At 41.3% G+C, this 21,229-nt stretch overlaps 2 protein-coding genes across 3 annotated transcripts; both read right to left on the reverse strand.

The window, feature by feature from the left end:
- Positions 1-611: 611 nt before the first annotated feature.
- On the reverse strand, positions 612-3,240 carry LOC133901052 (GATA transcription factor 19-like). The gene is made up of 6 exons (XM_062342351.1): positions 2,980-3,240; positions 1,884-1,958; positions 1,641-1,771; positions 1,404-1,511; positions 1,199-1,304; positions 612-766 (listed from the first exon to the last, which is right to left on the reverse strand). Exons 1-6 carry the CDS (start codon positions 3,238-3,240, stop codon positions 713-715), a joined length of 735 nt encoding a protein of 244 aa, XP_062198335.1. The 3' UTR covers positions 612-712.
- A 1,067-nt stretch (positions 3,241-4,307) lies between these two features.
- Positions 4,308-19,896, reverse strand: LOC133899946 (ubiquitin C-terminal hydrolase 12-like). 2 transcript variants are annotated; one of them, XM_062340994.1, is made up of 32 exons: positions 19,651-19,896; positions 19,368-19,449; positions 19,067-19,217; positions 18,801-18,958; positions 16,628-16,893; positions 16,334-16,552; positions 16,148-16,256; positions 15,954-16,069; positions 15,520-15,618; positions 15,021-15,130; positions 14,234-14,308; positions 11,270-11,348; positions 11,016-11,162; positions 10,849-10,929; positions 10,633-10,752; positions 10,355-10,477; positions 9,510-9,587; positions 9,313-9,398; positions 9,097-9,205; positions 8,857-8,925; positions 8,654-8,764; positions 7,958-8,013; positions 7,684-7,861; positions 7,485-7,586; positions 7,334-7,405; positions 6,613-6,678; positions 6,382-6,447; positions 6,172-6,255; positions 5,965-6,078; positions 5,455-5,529; positions 5,284-5,370; positions 4,308-4,807 (listed from the first exon to the last, which is right to left on the reverse strand). In XM_062340994.1, exons 1-32 carry the CDS (start codon positions 19,669-19,671, stop codon positions 4,766-4,768), a joined length of 3,351 nt encoding a protein of 1,116 aa, XP_062196978.1. In that variant the 5' UTR covers positions 19,672-19,896; the 3' UTR covers positions 4,308-4,765. The 2 variants fall into 2 exon arrangements, with proteins under 2 accessions (XP_062196978.1, XP_062196976.1); XM_062340992.1 differs by having other exon boundaries at positions 5,965-6,081.
- Between the last annotated feature and the right edge of the window lie 1,333 nt (positions 19,897-21,229).

The following is a 21,229-nucleotide window of genomic DNA, read 5'->3' on the forward strand; positions in this document are numbered from 1 at the left end:
ATCGGATGTCAGACAACGAGAGTTTGCACGGTTGCACCGGATGAAGCGTATGCACAGAAGATTTCGCCGTTTATGTCCGGCACACTGAAGCAGTGATGATCACTTGGACTATCTGAGACGATGCAGCAATGTCCGGCACACAAAAATGGAATAAAAATTTGACGACGACGCGCTAGGTAGGGGTCAAACCTACGGCCTTCTGCTTAGGAAACAGACGCTCTATCCACTGTGAGCTACAGGCGCTTAGTACCTGGTAGTGATAACTAAATTGCTAAATTAGATTCCATCATTAGTCATGGCAATGGCACACCAATTGCCGTGAACATGAACGGCCAGAAATGGTGATATCTGGATCAAGTTAAAAGTGCGCATGGTACTAGTATTAATCAAGTTACAAGAATTTGATGTGTCAAATGCATAAGCTATAATGTAGCACAGAATCATCCGACCACACGACGATAACAAAAGACTAAACCCGCAGTCAGCATCGGTTCATGTTTAACTCGGTCTTGAACAATGGTATTCTGCCTCACTGCATGAACAGAAGTAGAGAACTGCAGCTACAAGATCTCCTGTGTAACTATATTCCATGGTTAATTTCGTCTTCCAAGTTTCTACATGCACTCCAAGAAAGCAAAAACTCAATCAAGCAGTGCCACTGTTATGATGAACCATGAAGCTGTTTGGTTAGATGTCTGGCGCGCAAGCATCTTCACCGACAACTGTTCCCTCCGCGAGTTGGACCCGTGAGATTTCTGATCTTCCTCTGCAGTTGAAGAAAAAAACAGAACGTAAATTGATGTTGTCTCGGATCGCCAGTGATGATGATGCACGACGGCAATGGTCTATGGAAGCACCACTGTTGCAATACTAACATGATTCTCAGCAAAATTGGGTTCTCTAGGCATCATTTTTGTAATTATTCTGCAAGTGACATTTACATATTCTAGTAAAGTATATATAGCATCAGCCAGTTACTAACTAGTTTGCACTGAATTTCGATCAGAAGTAATAATCCATGCATGCATATATTTATTTTTGTTCTAGTTAAGTACTAGTACACAATCCAATTATTATAATTACGTTAAAAAAGGGAAAACATATCATGCATATTGCATAGCCAATAGAAACATTCACGCAAAGAACAACTCAAGAATTTTCAAGACAAATAAGGGAGAGGCATGGAAGGAGCACTAACGGTTTTCGCCCACATCAACCCACAAGCGTTGCAGAGTGTTCTATATCCATCTGGACCGCGGCGCATCATCGGCGTCACCTCGTTGCTCTCTCCGCAGTTGGCGCAGCTGCACGGATAAAATCATGAGAAGTCAACAACGCAGCACTGACATTGCAATTGCAATGTAGCTTCAGAACTAATCCCCATGGAAGCATTGGCCACTCACAATTCAAGCTCAGTTGTCTCCCTTTGGCGGTGGTGTGCAGCGGCGGCAGTAACTGAATTGTCAGTTCCCGTACCTGACGACACAAATTTCCCTCTCCTACGTGCAATCCTGAACCAGCAAATGCGCAAGAAACAGCAGATAAACACCAAACTGCATCTGTGTACTGTGCAACACAGCCGGCACAAAACCAGTCAAGTCACTTGCTGAGCTGCAATCGATCATATGTATATAATATACCTTGAAGCGATTTCCTTTCGGATGGAGTAATCGGCCTTCACGTCGAATTTCAGCAGGCTCTTCCTTTTCTCCCGGTACCGCGTCACGGCCGCCATTCTGTTGAAGTCTTGGGGCACGACAATAGGCTGCACCTGGTGAAATGTTCAGAAGATTATTTCATCGGTTAGGAGGGAAACACCTACAAGGAATGTTGTTTCATGCAATTATTCCCAGATGGGTCAAAGGTGATACAATTTGGTTTACCAGGTGAGTGAGTTGTGGTTTCGCGCTTTGAGGAGCAATTTCATAGCCGTTTAGAAGACAGAGGATGGTGTCAACCTGCGTTACAGGCTAACAGTGTTGTAAGTATTGCAATCTGGCTTTGACCGAAAAAAATTCTCGCGGTCCTATATTTAAAGTAAAACCTTTACCGAGAATGACAATGTAAAGTGCGTGGTTTCAAAGTATGCCATTGGTTGTGATAATGGCATGTAGATTATGGTACCACATGTCAGTGAGACACCTAATGGTGTATATCCAAACCTCGTACTTTGTGGTGTCATATATCAAAATTTTCGGAAAAAAAGAAGAGGCGGAGACATCATACTAGTTGGCAGTTACCAGCGACAAAATGGTTGAAAATGTTGATTACATTCTATTCAGGGACCAATTTTTGCAAGGACAGTGAAGTGCAGGTACTGAACATTGCGATAGTACAACGAACGCAGGAAGAGGTGAGCTCGTTATGATCAGAGAAGACTAATATGACGCGAGAATTAGCACGATCAGTTTCTAACTGGTCATATTCATGCACTCTGCAGTCTGCACATTGCAAGAACAGGAAAACTAACTCGAACTAGCTACGACTGATTAAACGGCAATTTGGTATCTCCAGTACGCAATGCCACAGCCCTCAGGTAGAAGCTGCTTAGATCATAAGCATCCAAACGATGTGAATCAGGCGGGGATACATTTAAAATCCCACTGAAGAAATCAACGTCTAAGACTGACCTGAGTCTCTAATCAATGCTAATTGCCAATGCATGATCAGAGTTCTCGCCTTTCTCAGGTGGCCACGACAATAATGTATTGACAAGAATGTTAGATAACTCGAATAAGATCAACTGATGAAACTTGCCAATTGTCCACGAACAAAAGTTTCTAAAACAATGCTATCTTTCCCCAACACCTGCCGAAACAAATCGATACACTAGCAAAGAATGAAAAAAATTCAAAGGCAGATGGAAAATAATGGAGAAAACATGCCAAGAAACAAGCACAACTGGAGCAGAACCGACTGATCGGTAATTGATCAATCAATTTTGAGCTCTCGCCAAGAAACCAACAACCCGCTCCTCACCTTCTGCGGCGGCACGGAGTCGAACACGTACGTGTGCCCTTGGTAGACCATCGACAGCCGCTCCTCCTCGCCGCAGCCCTCCACCTGCGCCTTGGCCAGCCGCTGCTGCTCATCCTCCTCCGCCTCCACCGCCGCACCGTACGCGCGCAGGCCGCCGTCGTCGTCGAGACCCTGGAGGTAGTCCGGAGGGATCACAATGTCGTAGAAGGGGTCCATCGCCTCGCCTCCGCCGGCAGAGCTCGACGGCGCTGGCTGCTGCATCGGCGGGCGGGTGGGTAGGGGAGCAGCGGCGCGCGCAGCACACTGTAGCTAAGCTAGTGTCGTCAAGCCCCGGAGGAGAGTGAGTGAGTGAGAACTGAGAAGCCGCGGTAGGCTTCAACGCCAAACGCGTGCTGCATGTGAGGTTGTCAGGAGCAAGGACGGCCCTTGGATTACGAGTGGACGGCTGAGATTGGAGGCCCGCGAGAGATGGACAATTTTCGTTTCATATGTCGGGCATGTTTGGACAGAAAAGAGGGGATTGCTAAAGGGGATTTTAGAAGTGTACTAAATTTTAATCCATGCAGACTCTTAGTTTTTAGGTGTGGAAGATATTTTCTCGCCCGAAATATTTTCACTTTAGTTTTTGCCGTACGAGTGGATCCATGTGCATTTCGATACATTATGGAACGGGTATTCCAACGTGAATCGAACATAAGCTCTGCAAAAAGTTGTTGGAGGCGGCAAGAGCCCAAGACATTCACACTTCAAAGCCACGCACCACTGGGCATGGAAGCTGGTCGCAAGTTGCCCGGGCTCGGCTCTAGATCGGCTTGCAAAACTAACAAGCCGAGCCAAGCTGGACTGCGTGCTCGCAGTCACAGGCTTCTTGGGCTTGGCTCGCTACGGGCTCAGCTTGCAAAATTAATGAGTCGAGGAGACAGAGACCAAGCAGACACGAGCAGCTCTCCGGCGAGGCCAGACAACCACGCCCCACCCTTCTTCCACCCACCCCCGCCTCCACCGGCAGCACCCTCCCCACTCTCAACCGCCCAGGCCTGGCATGCGCGTCACCCACTGCGACCATCGCCGCCGCCACCGCCGCCTCCTCTCATCACCAGTAGCTACCCTAGCCGCTCGCCATGCCACCACCGCGGCGCTTCAAAAGAATTGGACAATGGAAATACCGGATCGACAATGACGCAACAGACTACAGGTAATTTGTCAAAGTGAAACCCCTCAAATCAGAAGAATCTGAAGATCAAAGGCACATGTAGAAGGAATGGAGCTCTGGGTTTCACTAGCTGAAACACAAGTTTTGGTCGCATTTCTGAGATGGGAACTGAAAATTGAAACCAAACATCAAACCAATTATACAGCCTCCTTCCATTGTTAACATATTACAAGACAAATATCTGGTTTGTTTTTTTGGGTCGGCAAATATCTGGTCGATCCCAAGATAAAACTATACCCTTGTATACATGCCCCCCTACCAAAATCTTATGTACCCAACTTCGCTCTAAAAATGAAGCAATATCTACCCTGGAGAAGGGGGAGGGGGTGCTTATACGCGACATTGCCCCGAGGGAAAGATGGAAAATCTTGGAAAATTCATTGTCATGGAGCACAAAACCAAGTGAACTGCAACAGATGGCGCCCAGTAGCACGGAATAGAGGGCCATGGGCACCCCAAATGGCCAAAACTTCTGACGATTCCCCCCGCCAGTCTAAATTCCCGATCCTCCCTTTCTGGCAGCGGCTTAGATCAGAGGCCTTCGTCATGAGACCAATCCAATTATAAGAAATTTCAATTGTAAATTCTGACTGGCTTCTCATATGTGTGGCGGTTCTGCATGTAGTTGAAACCATCAAAACAAAGTAAAGTTACATTAAGAGTATGCCTTCGTAATTGTTGGAAAATGAACATAAAAGAACATAGGAATGTTACAGTGAAGTGCATAAAAAAAGTTGAAAGTGCCGATGTGATTATGTGAACATGCATGCAAAAGTTAGACAAATGCTCTCAGCAAAGATCTGCCAAATTTTCTACAGGTGTCATTCTTGGGTGGCAGCAAAGCTATCTATTAGTTGGATATACACTAAATGCCTAATCTTAAACATTTTACAATGTTGACCCATGCTGGGCAAATGAGTTCAAGCATAGATTCAAATAAAAGGGACAGAATGTAAATCCTAAAAATTATCAAGCAAAATATCCTTATCCGTTCAGTGAAAATTGCAATAACTGCAAGGAAGGCCATGATAACATGCAGCTACCAAGACCACAATTTGCTTAAAACATTTCACAACAAGAGAGCTGCGTACCTGATTCACTGTATAGGCCCTTTTTGGTGCAGTGTCAGTGTGTTCCAACCCAAGATATTGCTCCCAAGCTCCATAAACATCTCTCCTCTGTAGTAATTGGAAGAAAAAGGTCAGGGAAAAAACAAGTGCGCGGAAAGAACTAGAGAAGAATGTAGACAATTAATAATTTACCTGAAAACAGGCAGGTACAACATCAGAATCCTGGAGGTAATCTGGGCGATTCATAGATATGAACGCGAATTTCCACTGGTCACATGAATATTAATAATAGGTATATTAGTTCTGTACCTGTATAATATGCAATGCAACTCAAGGTGAAAGAAAAGAAAAGACAAGAAAAGAACCAGAACCCTAATGAAAGATCCAAAACCTTGTCCGGAAGTTACAAAATCAAGATCTACAATTGAATATTACTATGTTATGCTTTTTATCTTGGCTCCAACAATACTTGACAAACGCAAACCATTATATAAGAGATAAAGTATGTGCATCTAATCCTCTAATAATCAATGGGACTTTTTCTGAAGAATGACTGGTAAACTGAGAGTGCAGTATGGCAGGTGAACTCTCTGCTCAGTACAGCAGAACCAAATGATCAGAAAACTTGGTACTGTTTGTGTTTATTAAAATAGTATCACCCATTACTTCATCCATTTAAAGAAACTTCAAGAAATGGATCACCTTGGAAAATTCCTCGTCAGGAACTTGTAGTTTACTCTGTATGCGCTTCTTGACTTCTGTTAAAGTCTCACCTTCATGAATCACAAGCAAAAATGGGTCTCCAAAGTTCTGGATCTGCTGTAGGTCAAAGGAGCACCAACTGCTTGGGTAAGCAAATCATAAATATTAAATAGCTATCTTCCAATACGATTTAGTCAAGTGCACTACCTGATTCTGATTAGGATCTTTCATGAAGTGATAAACATGAACTAGGCGGTCGTTTGGGCCGATATTTTTCTCCTCCTCTGGAATCTAAGACAATAGATAAAAGCATGTATGAGGTTACTTGGAACTTTCCAGATTAAGGAATGACAATCACCGAGTGTAACATAAAAAATTCCCCTTAAAAAAAGTATAGCAGACAAAATCATTACGCACCTCCTCAGCACGTAGCGTCCAGTATTGATCATTTATATTCTCTATCTTCTCGTGAAGCGGAAAGATCTATGGAAAAAACTTAAATTAGCAATAGCCATGACTAATATAGTAAAATAAAATATTCTTTCTAAAAGAAGAATTCATTACTATAGTTCAAAAAAATAGACGTCTAGAAGAATAAAATTGTAAGAACCATAACGCAACCCATATAACATCCAAATGCACAAGTACCTTATAAATCTTGTGGTAAAAGACTTCTAGCAGGCGTAGTTCAGCAGTAGGGCTGGATAATTCAACCTGTTGATTAGAAAAATTAAGATTTAGAAATGGTTCTTCAGGAAATAAACCACAAACTATCCAAAGAAACATAACAAGCCACTTTGCAGTTGCCAGATGCAAGTGATAGTGAAGATAAGAAATAATAAGTATGGCCAATAACATTTTCCTTCTTATTACAGTTTGATAGCAAGGTATAAATGATAATACAACAAGTATGATCGGACTCTTTAACCAACCAAGATTAGCACTCCCTCTGTTCCTTTTTTATTAGATGTTTTAGAAGTTTAAACATGTTCTTTTATTTGATATTGTAAGATTTCAAGAAGAGACAAGCCTACATCTTCCTAGAATGCCCCCACACCTCCTTTAGTGTTTGCTACATTCTACAAGACTCAATCTATATGTTCATTAGTCACAATGGGTGATTGAGGGGGCAAACAAATTTGAGGTGACAAGGAATGCACTTCAGTAGGGGCATACCACATAAAATAATCTTGTGTGCACAATCCGAAACATGAAAGAGAAAAGGAATGGAGGGAGTACTAGGAAGGGTCTATGGATGTATTCAAGTCCAATGCATTCGTGTACCTTAGTTCCAATAAAGCGTATGTGGTCACAATACTAAATCACTCACAAAGGGACTGAAGAGAAAGTAGGAGTAATAAGTAATAACCTTAGTTTTCAAGTCATTAATTACATCAGAAATGGTGCTATTCTTTGGAAGTCTGATGCTATGAATGACAACCTGGAGAAAGGATATCATGTGAAGGTATACATAATACATTAGGCAGCAAATAATTATGCGCTTTGCAGAAAAACAAAACCTCGTCCTTTGTAGCATGGTGGAATGCAACTTTAAGGGTTTTCAAGAACTGCAGTTCTGGCAGTGCAATATCCAGCACTTCATAATACAAGATGTCAGACGTCTGTAACAGACAGATAGTGCTTCAGTAGGAATTCCATTACATTTTAGTTATGCAAAAATCATGCTCATATTGGCCAAAAGAAATGACAAAGGTTAACCTGATTGTAATGGATGAGCATGTCCAATAGATGCTCCACTCCTCGATATTTGATGGGTTGTGGTTTAGGCTGCTGAGAGTAACAATTATGGGATGTAAGCCGAATTTTCGTTGGATCATCCAAACCAAGCTGCCGAGCAACTCTCTCAACAACATCATCATAGGTATGAAGCTTTGACCTTAAGGAATGGAAAATAAAAACCATATACAGGGTGAGATATTTAGTCAATTAAGCAATTTAAATGAATAATCAAGTACAAACTGCAAACCCTCACAATTCTAACGAAAAATCATCATCCTTGGGTTTCTCCAAAGACCGGAAGTGCACAACCTGCAGAAAACATAGCAGTTACTTGAGCAACAGGAAGAGATAAAAAGTATAACAGTGACCAAAAGATAAAAGGTAAAAGAGCCGCATTATCCTGAAAAATAAACCATGTTCTGACAAATGAAAGTAGAGTAAACAAGCATCTAATAAATAACTGATAAAAAAGGAAAAGGGATGTGAGGGCGTTGTGGACAGATGCCCCTGCAGCAGCATATCATTAGGGGGCAATTCAATGGAAAGGCAATATCAGGCTATGGCAGAAGGAGAGGCAGCAGAGGCTCGGTAATGATATAATGCAGCAGAGGCTTGGTAAGGGTATCATCCCTAAGGTAGTTGACCATGGTTATTATTAAGCTGGATACACGTCTTATAAATTAAACATGGTACACTGGATAGATTAGTTCCATTGGAAGAGAAATAAAGCTGCGAGTAACTAAAAATCTTCTCTAAGGATATTCAGAGTGACATAAAACATAGAAGAAATAATGCAAAATAACACCATAAGTAGATATGGAAAAATCACGAGCAATAATAGCTTACAAACAGAAAAATAGAAAAATCATACGAGAATCGGAAGAACAAATAGAAGTCTTATACCAACAGCTAAGTATTGCAATCAAGTTGGGCACACAATATACCATACCTGCCTATTATGAACATACTCCAGAAATGAAGGAACATCTGGATATCGCACTTGTGTATCATAGTCTGCTCTTGGTGATTTTTGGAAACAGACAATGTCCCCATCTTCAAGCTACAATGTTGGGAAATCTTGGTAATAATTCAATAAATAGCAGTTTAATTTGAATTATGCATCTCTTTGGATAGAAGAAGCTTGTTGACAACCTGACTAGAACGGAAAGTGAGTTTCTTGTCAATAATTTCACACATCACATTTGGCTCAAACTTAATTTCCTGCATGTACCAATGGAACAATTTAAGCATAATACTCCTCATAAGGTCATCATGGCCAGATAAATTATTTCCTCACCCCGCCCATCCACAAAAATGCATGTGTAACAGAGAATGCTTCCAGGGTCTGTCGTGTGGACAATAAATATATTAAATCATGAATACAAATATTACCTCATAAAGCTCAATTTCTTCATTTGGAGAAAATCCAGCCATTTCGTTTAGTTTTGCCAGGATTTCTGAAGGTTTGCCCAAGGCCTTCACGAAAAGCCTCCCTACAAAACTACATCATGAAAGAATGCCATGAGTCATACACTGAATGCTAGGAAAGGATGATGAAGTGGTACTTAAGAAATATGATGATAATGTCAATTCAAATAGAAGATGTACCAAAGTTCTTCCTTGTCTGGGTTGTAGAGCTTGAAGAAAAGAAGAATATCTTCCTTGCTCTTCTCACGAGGGAGAGGTCGCATATCCTAAATGAGTAAACAGAGATAGGTAAGCACTTGACAGCTGAACACTACAGCAGATACTAAAACAAGAAACATACAGAAGAGGAAGCAAGAACAAGTACAGCATATCATTACCAGCCCAAGTTCTACTTCCAAAAACAGCTTCAGCTCAGCATTGTGTGCCTTATTTGATACCTCCCTCAGCTGTCCCACCTGTGCAACAGAAAACTTGTGATAAGATTTATTCACATAAAATTGAAGTGTGACCAATACAGAAAGAACAAAAGCAATAAACAACAATGCATTGTTCCACATAAAAAGGTGCAAGGCTCCAATGTAGTAACAATTCTTGCTACAGCATCGTAGCAGTAATGCATAATGGATTATTACAGAGCTGATTTTTCGGAGGCAAAAGACTTTGTATAACCTAAGCGTAACAATTTTTCTGAAAATAAGGGTTCCTTTTCTTAAATATATCCACTCAACCGACTGCTGCCATTATTCTAACCCTTAGTATGAAATATGTGGTATATCCAAATGAGTGTATTTAAAAACTGCATCAATCCTTGAAAATGATGAAAGATTTTCACGTGCTTTGTGCCGCTCCTCTTTTACTATTACTACATCATATCGCAATAGAGCATTGGTAGAATGCATGACATGAATCCTAATACTTTATCGTAGTAATGCCCATCAGATCTATAACAGACTGTATATAAAAATATCTTTTGAGATTTGCACAAGCCAAACTGCATATTTGCAATAATCTGCAACTGTTAAACCTTTCTTCAAGCATTGGTTCTATAGTTAATTAGTTATATAGATATGCACTTTCAACTTACAGGGCCCATTTTCTGTTCTCATTTCATTATTATTAACATTGACATGCAAATAAAAAATGTAAGTTGAAGCACCACTTTCCAAAGTATCTGCAGAATAAACCTATCAGTTCCAACACTTCAAAGCAATGAATAGCTCACAGATTGTGTTTCCTCATGAGGGGCCAATGGACGATTAGGGCGGTATGTATGGTTTTGCCTCTTCGCCCACAACCAGAAGCGCTGAAACTGCACTGGGATACCATATTCCTTGGCAACTTCCTCCTGTTAAACAGTTCATTGAACAACAGTTGAATAACCAATTAATTCCAAATCCAATTCCACAGATGAATAACTAGAACCAATTTATATTCCAAAACTATAATAAGAAATAATTGCAACCAAATAAGAAGTTGTGCAGAGTTCTGGGGGCACATTACCTTGAAAGAACTAAATGGCAATTGCTTCTGTATTCGGAAACTACAGACTTTTTCATGGTCCACCAAGTCAAAATATATATCCTTCCCAATTTGCACCTTTAAATCCTCATCTCGAGCTACCTAGATTATTTTTTCCAAATAGAGCGCTATAAAAAACAAACTCCAGAAGATTCCATATTGTGAGGAGATGAATAGTAAAGAAACATAAATCCGGACCTTAATGATGGTATAGAGATGAGCTTCAGCTTTTTCTTTCTTTTTGTGTTCTTTCTCTTCTTGTTCTTTCTTCAACCTTATCTGCATATTCACAGTTTTCAACCAAACTGTACCAAATGAAATCCATGGTATTAAAATGTAGGGAGAATAATACAGATTTTACATACCCTTAAATGCTCAGCAATGTCTTTCTCATCAACAGTACACATTATTTTCTCCTTGTCACTCTCACGGATATAAACAAGCATATATGCGTTTGAATACTTTGTGAATTTAAATGGGGTGTTGTTGAAACCAGGGTTTATTTGGGGTAACTGTTTAATCCAAAAGTGAGAGAAACATAAACGATGGTGATAAGTAGATGAAACAAAAGACTTTAGCAAACATTTATCCTTGAATAACAAAAATTAACAGAACTTACCTCTTCTTCACCCCCATATTGCTCTTCAAGGGCCCTCTTAGGATCTTCTTTTGTTACACGCTCATCATCAAATTTATACCTGAGAATGACATGCGGCAAAAAAATTCAGAAGTATACCATGAATTGAAATTGTTTACAGGGATGTGCAGATCAGGCAGCATAGATTGCTTGACATGAAAAAGAATAACATTTTAGCAGCAATTAAATAATTAAGTAGAAATTACACTTTTCACCAAATTTCATTGCAGGAAACCCTAGTGTTGCATACCTCTACAATCTGTGGAAGGATTTCAGGGATAGGGATTGGATTCGGAGGGGTATAGGTTGAAAGGGGAAAAGGTCGAGCAGGGCGCCGAGAATGGGGTAGCTAGGGAGCCGCAGAAGAAGGGAGATCCAGGGTGCTGAGGAAGAAGGGGAGATCTAGGGTTCTTGGGAAGGAGGTGAGAGGTAGAGAAGGCCTTGTAATCTGTTCGACCATCCCTCCAGCAAGCTCCCAGTCTTATATTCCGCTTCTTCTATATTGCCTTCAAGTGGGGCAGACCCTGGTATTTTGGGCCATTTGCTCACCAAGCCCAATAGCCCAACTTTTTTCCAGGTTACCCACAGAAAGAGTCATGCAGGTGATATTTCCCTCCTCCTCCCTTAAGTTGCTTACCCAAGCCTACAGTGAGGTCCTGAATTGTGCTTTGTAATGATGCTGCCAGGAGGTTGATGTAGTTAGTCAAAATGATCCATGTCACAAGGACAACTGTCAAGCCACATGCATACCATGCACCTCTGGAAAGGACCAAACTTCAGCAGAAAGAAGTATGGAGCCAAATGATAAGAATAGCAACAACTGGGCTTCCTTAGGTCACTATGCATAGGTTGTGAGAAGCACCATAGTTATTACGGCGGTAAGGCAAGGCGAGGCGCCTGACTACCTTCACACCTTTTAGGCAAGTATGGCATGAGGCGAGGCGAGGCCATACTCACTTCACATGAATGTACAAACACAGTTTTTTAAACAAGAGCAGTGCACAACTAATAGCAGAACACAAGTACACATAATAGCAAGCAGAGCAGAGCAGTACACAAGTAGACAACTAATCCTCCTCCCGACACCTCCGTGACTAGCAGTACACAAGTACACAACTAATAGCAAGCAGAGTAGTAGAGCACGCAAGCAAAGTAGTAGAGCACACAAGCAAAGCAGTACCAGCAGGCATGGAGGAGTGGAGCAAGTCCCAATCCAGTCCAGTGGACAGTAGAAGAGGAGCTGTGCCGGCACCGCTGCGGCCTGCGGAGGAGTCCACGTGCTACAGCAGGGGAGCAGATTACAGATCCGGCGGACTGAGGCACTGAGCAGAGGAGGGCACAGCAGGAGGCAACAGCGGCGGACTGCAGAGGAGGGCAGGAGGCGTGCTGGACTGGAGTGTGGAGCACCGGAGGAGGTGGGGACTAGGGAGGTGACGACAGACCAACGGAGGGCGGACTGAGCAGAGGAGGGCCGAGGGCTGTGGAGGCAACGGCGGCATACTGGGCAACGACGTCGGATCTGGTGATTGGTTTCTAGTGTTCTTTCTAGTCTTCTGGAGCGATGGTGGCGCGTACCCTCCAGAACTTTCCTCGCGCGCTCTCTCTACCTCTTTCTTTTCTTTTTCCCACCCGAGCTCCCTCTTCTTTCCCTGCACACGCTCTCTGCTTCCCTGTGCGCGCTCTCTATTTTCCCATGCGCGCTAGTTCGGCCTTGCTGCGACCGCCTTGAGAAATATGGCATCCCGGCGCACTAAGGCGACGCCACGAGCGGCGAGGCGGACGCCATACCCGAATTAGGCGAGGCGACGGCTGCGGCGAACACCACCGAGCACCTCAACGCCTAGGCGTCGATTAGGCAACGCCTTAATAACTATGAGAAGCACATTGTACTAACTGAAGCACTGCTGCCATTGGGTCACTAAAACAAGAATTTATCAAGAAATTGAAAGTCTCTGAAATTCCATAGTGAAATTTCTTGTGCTGTTCTTGCTTCAAGGGATACGACTAAGTCTACTAGAACATGCACCAAAAGACCCATAATCTGTGCAGGATAAGAAAAAACTATCGGGGGATATCTGTTGTCTTCTACACCAGAAGACAGCATCCCCTCTGACAAGCTCAACAGTCATGCTCCAGTGTTCTTTCTCGACAATATTTTCTTACTCCTTGGGTTTTCTACAACATTTTTCTCACTCCGATGGTTAAGTGAATTTTTTTTAGCAAAATCTGGATTTTTGCAGCTTATGTTGCATTATCTGGGGGAAAGATAATTTCCTAAAAGTATGTATGGTATTCAAGTGGTTCATATGCAAGTGGTCACTAGTGGTGCAGGGTGATTATCCCCTGAATTGACATCCACATCCAGTGCCTGAAAAAATGCACTGACCGAGGACTAACTGAGCATATTACTCTTTTTAGTAGGATATTAGTATTTTACAACATATGATTGACACTGTCAGTGTATGGGGATTTGTGGAGTATATGCAGCCGAGAGTGCAATTATGTAACGTACTGAGTATAATCTTATTCCTAATCATAATACACACCATACATATTGGGATGAGTGTCAAATGTGTATTCTAAACAGTGTAACTAACTCTAGTGGTAGCCAATTGGTTATAGTTGCCAACTGGAAATCTCAGAACCAATTTAATGGGTGGTTTTCCCATAGCCAACTGGTTATGGGAAAACAGGCATGTGGAATGGGGCTTTACTCTATGTGAGATTACCATAATTCAAAATTGCAAAAGAAACCCCCTGTCATTCATTGGTAGAGGGGAATTACCGGCACGTAACAACCACAGATCGCGGGCAGCTAATTTTTGGTCTCCAATTTATACCATTAGGCACAAGTGACAATGAACAAGAAAAATGCAATAAAATTACCTAGCAACTAGTTAAGTAGTAGTGTGCAAAACACAAAAATAAGTCAATACAAAAGCCTACCATTGCTCAGATAGAGTTGGCCGTATGAATGCATAGTAGTGACCACCATGTACCCCACCACTATGAACCAGAACACTGAATAAAAGCAGATAAACAGGATTAGTACACAAGAAAAAATGCAGGAACCAAGTGTTAATTTAGGTGGTGGAGGAGAGAAATGGACAGTGAACTGTATGTTTGTATTGAGCAGAGCACAAAGGGCACATATAGTGTACACGAGATGAAACTCTAGACTAGAGTGAAATACGTAAACCACCCTTAACTCATGCATGGTACTACAAAAGTACCCTTGAGGCCTTGACACATTACATTACCACAATATACTATTACACTTAAGTACTTAACAGCAAGGACCTATAAAGTCTCTAAGCAGAGCACTACTATTACAATGAAAAATGTGTTTGTAACAAACTGCCACTGGCCCTCTACACAACAAAATATGAGAAAATTGTGAATGTGTGCCATGATTATTTGCAAGATTTGCCTAAGTTGTGTACGGAACTCTGCACGTACATGTGGCTGCATTGCACATGATCAGCCAATTTCTTCAAACTTTTGTCCAATTAAGCGTAGCATAGAAGCTTATGCTCAACATAGCATGTCAACGAAACAAATAGATATTTTTTTAGATGGAACAGCTAGTTACTGTTGCTAGGATTCTCTGGTACTCAGAACTCCCAAATACCATAACAAAAAGAACATATGGTATGGTAAAAAAAAATTGATAATAAAGCCACACAAAGATCTTATCTTACAGTGAGTGGAATGAGTAACTGAAAGCCATTACCTGTGAAGAGTATAAAGGTTTCTTGTACTTCGATCTGCATCTGGAGCAAGGTATTTACCATCATCTCTATCCAGATCGAGTTGCAGAGGGAACTCATAGCGATCATTAATCTGCGCAAGCAAGCGTATAACGGACATGACCATCTCAGAACTGGAACAAAGAGTTGATCTTCAAAACAATTTGATTGAAGATAATAGCTATGCACATTGCCGGGGCTACCTAGTGTGTAAATTCTGCAATTTTCTTTTGTGCTTAAAACTTAGGGAAAATTGGTTATAAACCACCGAAAGATCACCACTTTAGAAACATACCACCGAAAGATCACCACTTTAGAAATATACCACCAAGAGATCTCAGTTCATTTATTTACCATTGAAAGGTTCCTCTGTTTAGATTTATACCACTCTGTCCACTTGGGCATAACAGGTCTTACATGTACATGAATAATATAACTAACTGAATAAAGCATTGAAAGTGAAAAGTTATCACCAGAACAAACCTTAACCATGGTATCTCTCATATAATCATACTCAAAGCGCTTCAACTGAAGTTGCAAAACAGGGGGGAAATCGAGGAAGAGAACGCCCTTTTTTGCATCCTGCGATATCAAGATTGAATCCAGTCACCAAGGCAGTTTCAAAATGAACAGCATAAAAAAAAGGTTCAGATACAAACTTAATACATCAAATAGAAAAAAAGAAACTAGATGCTTAAGCAAAAGGTTCAGATACAAACTTAATACATCAAATAGAAAAAAAGAAACTAGATGCTTAAGCCATATGGTATGCAGTCTGCAGATTCCCTATATGGTTATATATTTCCTATCTCCATAAATGAATATATTGAGGATTAACATGTCATGTAAATATCTTAACAAAAACACCAACTCTAGTTTAAGTTTCCATCTTAACGGAAAGCAGGATATTCATTTACCTGTAAACCATGATTTTCTGCGTGATACTTGTTATCACCCTCTAGACGTTCAACTTCAACATATTTATCAAACGACGAATACACGTCGCGACAACCTTTGACATCAAGTTGAAGGTCTGCAAGGCCATACAGCATTAGCTACTCAACAAAGAATGCTACACAACTGTAAACCCAGTATGAAAGACAGCACATACCATAAAAGGACTCCTTCCTGCTAGATTTATAGTCAACATTTATACACTCAATGTAATTGATGTGGTGACCTTCAAATAATTGCTCAATTGTTCCTTCTACAACAGTTCCCTAAGGAGAAGCTAAGTTAATAAAAGCTAATGTGCACTATAATGTCTATACATGCAAATTTCTACAAGATATGCCACCTTCATCTTGTCCTCAAGTTTCTCACACAGAACTCTGTTGAGCTCTTGTACATCATGCTGCATGAAAGAATCATAAGTGTCCCATCCAAAAGATTTGGTCAACTCTTTTGTAGCTACACTGCTGTCACTATACTGGAGCTTGTAGAAAAGGCTCTGCAGCGCCAAGGGAATACTTCCAGATGGCATGTCATTTTCAGTGGTTGGCATATGATACACAGCCTTAAAGCAGAAAAAAAAAATTAGTGAAATGGATTAGGACGAATGTCTAGAATGTAGTAATGCAGGGTCCCACACCTTCCTGAAGTATGGTATGTGGTACAGTGTTTGTAGAAGAGAGTTCATGTAACAGGTAGCTCCTTGGTTTTTCAGACCGACATAACCTGTTTCCTTTTTTGAGTCATATGCCCAATAGTCAACCATTTTGCGGACAGCAACCTCAGCCTCAACAATAACAGTATCATTCACAAGGAAACCTTTGCTTGGATCATAGAGGTCACTCAAAGGCATAAAAGATGTGAAACCCCAATCACTCTCACGAGCATTAAATTGATGTTGGGTATCTGCAGACAGAAACGCAAACAATGTGTCAGTGCTAGAATCATCCAAAGAAACTAGTGAGAAACCATTAGCAAACAAAATAAATCGAGCAGCAGTCATTAGCATCAGTAGACAAGTGGCATTATGCATATTAATTAATCAACTACAAAAATGTAAAAAAAAAAAAAAAACAGTGTCATATGGCACTTGCAAGCATTGGGCTTACGACCCAGATCGCATAGTAGGAAATGAAACAAAAGTTCGTAGCAACAATATCCAAGTAACCACTCCATCATTCATCACGAGACAGCATGCCGTATAAAAAAAAGAAAAAAATTGCAGATGAACTGTTACATAGAGATACTACCCACCAGAACTGTGCATAATTGAACCAAAATTCCAAACAAAGGAAAGGAAAGGACTGCCGTACAGACTCTAGGTTACTAGCACACACATGCAAACTATCATATCCATCCATGAGTTATAGAAGAGTGAATTGCATCGCACGTCCTCAATTGTAACGGAGTACCATTTAAGTCCATAAACTTGACAATTAATCATGTTCCCTAAATTTTTTACGGAGTACCACTGAAGTCCATAAACTTGAAAATTAATCTGGCAGGACAATTAACTTGCAAAACCAAGTCACTTAAGTCGTGTTGGCTTTTAATTTAGCTAAAATGCAGATGCACATTGAAATTAAATTTATGATGATAATGATGCTGTCATCATGTGAACCCAAATTGCAGAACTGGTCACCCCCTAAACAATTGATATTTGTCTAACACACCTATTATTGTAACATACCACCTAATATAGCACTATATCTTTGAATTTCCATATGAATCATCAAATTGAATGACCCCCGTGAACCTTTGTTAAACTGCATGTTGCGAAAAACAGTGTGCGCTCATTGGACAAATGGGATATTGCTAAGTAAGTGATCGGAATTTAACGAACGATTATGTACTCTTTGGAATATATCTATTTATATCCAAACTGATTAAGACAAATCTGTTTATTAAGGTTGTGAAAAAATATCAATACTACGAACATAATTTGCCATAATTAACTATTACGGCTATACTTCATTTTTATGGTATACAATCTCAAACCTCTATGCAACATTACGAACTAACTAATTATCATTAATGAGCAAAAGCATTCTATTTTTAATGATTAAAAGGTAAAGTGGCCGATGAGCCACCCTATACAGCTGATTAATTGTTCAATGTCATTAATAGCCCACCTTTATATAAAATGTGATGATTTGACCAGTTCTACTGAATAATCAACGATCAATCGACTAAGAACGCAATTTTTTACAACAGTTGTTTTATTAGTACGCTAACAATTGTAGTCAACTACAAAGTCTTCTAAGTGGTTGAGGTTGCAAGTTTGGAACTTTATTGGGGCTTCATTACAAATTTAGGGGCACAAATAATTAATTTTGAAATTCAGAGACCTGATACTCGGCTACTAGTTCACAGATCTCGGATGCAATTTACTCTACCAAAATATAATAACAAAGATTAATTCAACTAGATCTCTACTTAAACACACATCGGGATAATTGATGCAACCATGTCAACAAGATTTCCTACACTGGCCATCCAACACGAGACCATAAAGTTGAAGGCAACAAAATTATAAGATATATATGGTTACCTGGCACATTTATCAACCTGGTGCAAGCAAAATCTTTAAAATCGGCAACCTTTTCCATACACTGTCATAATGACAGTTTATAGGGGAATAGCAGTGTGTTCAAACCCCTTTACTCTGATGTTTATATGTGCTGTTTTCTGGATTACCCCCTTTAAACTTATGTTCTTCCCTTTACTTTCTAAAAATTTCTCTTTCCCCCTATATTTAACGGCACATTCATAATGCAGAGCTGTTGACAGCACAGCATGAAGCAAGACTACACCTTTGTGTATCGTATACTTCAGCTGAATCTGGTTTACAACAGCCAGGCTAAACTGAGCATAGCGGCTCCAACCATACGGGAGGTTAGCTGAGTCAGCAACGTCCAAGTACATCGAGAAGTGGTCCACATTGTTCCCCTTGGGGAAAATCAGCACACGCCTGCATGAAAATCAGGTGGTGTTATGAATACTCAAAAACATCGTAGGGAAAGGAAAAAACATTCCAAGGCTGCCACACGTAGAACAAGTGAAGGGATCAAGAACTCACCATTTGTACCCGCCAACGACAAATACCTCGGAGTATTGCTTCTTCCCATTGAACCGGGTGAAGTTCTCAATTGTCCACGTGAACCGCGACGTCTGTGGGTCTTCAGCTGGCTGGCTCTCAGCTGTGCTCGCCACCTCCGTCTGCGCCACCACTGCCAGCAGACACCAAACGTCCTAGTATTAAGAATCAGAATCACACAAACACACAAACTCGCGAGCCTCACACAGCACATTGCCAAACAGCATACCACGAATCTTATAGTGAAGCAAAGCAGCAAACGAGAAATAGTGGGGCACGGTACCTTCCATGGGCTGGGCCTGGGCGGCGTCGGCGTCGGATGCGGCGAGCTCCTGGTGGGGCACGAGCATCTCCACGTCCTCTTGCTGCGAGCACGGGGAGCGAATGGGGGAGGGTCAGATCCGGCGAGGGGGCATAAACCCTAGGGACGGAGACGGAGGAGCGCCACACCGATTGGGGGCTCGCCGGGCGGGTGGCAACGGTGTAGTGCGGCCGCAGGGAGGGGGAGATCGGGGAGCGGAGAGAAGGGGGAGGACGCGCGCGTGCGTGCGGTCGTGCATACGTACCTCAAGAGTAGGAGGAGTCATGGAGACGACGAAGTCGCCTTCGGTGGCGACGGCGGCGGCAGTGGCAGTGGCGGTGTAGAGGTAGGCGGGGCCGGAGACGGCGACGGCGACGGCGACGACGACGGCGACGGCGGCGGCGGCGGCGCGGAGGCGAGTAGGGAGGGGAGTACGGGTACGAGTATGGAGGACTTGGGAGCGTGGAAGGCAGATGGAAGGGGTAATTTGGGGATTCCAAAAATTGAAACAATGATTTTGGGCCTTTTCATTATTTCGTTTGGGTTTTTACTTATTAATTTTTTTCCCATTTCAACTATTTCTGATTCTTTCCAATAAAAAACTAATTCTTTTCTTACCCTATGAAAAATCATTAGCCGCTCTTTGTGATAAGAAACTTGTCTATTTGGTTTAGTAAATTCTTCGCCAGCGTTACACTCGTGACTTGAGTGATTTTAGTAGAGATGGTCATTTTTTAAGATGATTGGGTGCCATCTTTTAATTCATATTTTTGGTGCGCAAAGATGATAATGATCTTTCAATCCAGAAAAGAAAAGATTATGCTATTCTTTCAGAGAAAATAAGAAATATTTGTCCCAAATAGAAAATGCAACATTGTCAAACAAAAATTGTGCACATTAATATGTTGTCTCCTCATCAAACTGAAGCAATTGTCTCAAAGTAGCTTTTACAATATTGTAATTGTACTAGTTTTATAAATACTTACAACATAAGATTTATTTTTATATGTTACAATACAATCGTTTCACTACTACTTACATTACAACATAAAATTGCTTCACGACTACTTATAGATTGAATCAATGTTGCATTCTAGAACCATATTAAGTCCAACATGCACTGTTTTTTTAACGAAGGAGTACATTGGCAATGGTATCGAGTAACCTGCAGATGTAATTGGAAAGTTATATATTATTTATGTAGTCTATAAAGTTAGACAAATCTAGAAAATATGGATACATCGGTTGTGCGGTTAGTGCTATACAGAAACGTGATTGCCATCCCGTGCAGTGTACTCTACCGTAACAGCTCGGAGATATCGATCGCTTCCCTCCCGACGCACGTCGAGCAAAAAGGTAAATGTGGAACAACAGCTCAAAACTACGACACAGTAGTTCCAAGAGAAAGGAAGGAGTGAGAATATCCGTTGAAAACTCTTTTCTCGTGTTCTAGCCTAAACATCCCCAAGTCCTTTTATACGCAGCAATTGCCCCCTGAAAACTGCTGCAATAACATTGAGAAATAGCCATGGTAATTACTGAATTTTAACGCGCAATAATATGATCCAATGCAGCCTCATCAAGTCACCAAACGGACGAAATTAAACACCTAGTAATCGATCAATTAACTACTAGTTAACTCATCAATTAAACATGTTATGGTTGACACAAAAGAGAGAAAAGAAACACTTTCGAATTTTCAGAAATTTGGACCCCTCCGTTAGCCTAATTCCAACAGTTTACATCAGCTGGAGCAGAGTTAATAAACATGAGGCATCCTAGCCGTCGATCGGGCATCCCACGCTAGACTTTTACGTGCTCCCCCCTGTGCTCCATCTTCGCCA

Source organism: Phragmites australis, chromosome 19, assembly GCF_958298935.1.
Source record: "Phragmites australis chromosome 19, lpPhrAust1.1, whole genome shotgun sequence".
NCBI classification, from domain to species: Eukaryota; Viridiplantae; Streptophyta; class Magnoliopsida; order Poales; family Poaceae; genus Phragmites; species Phragmites australis.

Excerpts from the sequence above, each read along its gene's own strand:
- LOC133899946 (XM_062340992.1), bottom strand. The coding sequence starts at position 19,671 with ATGACTCCTCCTACTCTTGAG. Across the intron at positions 9,588-10,354 it reads CTCATGAGGAAACACAATCT|GTGGGACAGCTGAGGGAGGT; the intron begins GTGAGCTATTCA and ends TCTGTTGCACAG. Across the intron at positions 7,587-7,683 it reads TGCTCATCCATTACAATCAG|ACGTCTGACATCTTGTATTA; the intron begins GTTAACCTTTGT and ends TGTCTGTTACAG.
- LOC133901052 (XM_062342351.1), bottom strand. The coding sequence starts at position 3,240 with ATGCAGCAGCCAGCGCCGTCGAGCTCTGCCGGCGGAGGCGAGGCGATG. Across the intron at positions 1,512-1,640 it reads CGAAAGGAAATCGCTTCAAG|GATTGCACGTAGGAGAGGGA; the intron begins GTATATTATATA and ends TTGCTGGTTCAG. Across the intron at positions 1,305-1,403 it reads GAGACAACTGAGCTTGAATT|CTGCGCCAACTGCGGAGAGA; the intron begins GTGAGTGGCCAA and ends TTATCCGTGCAG.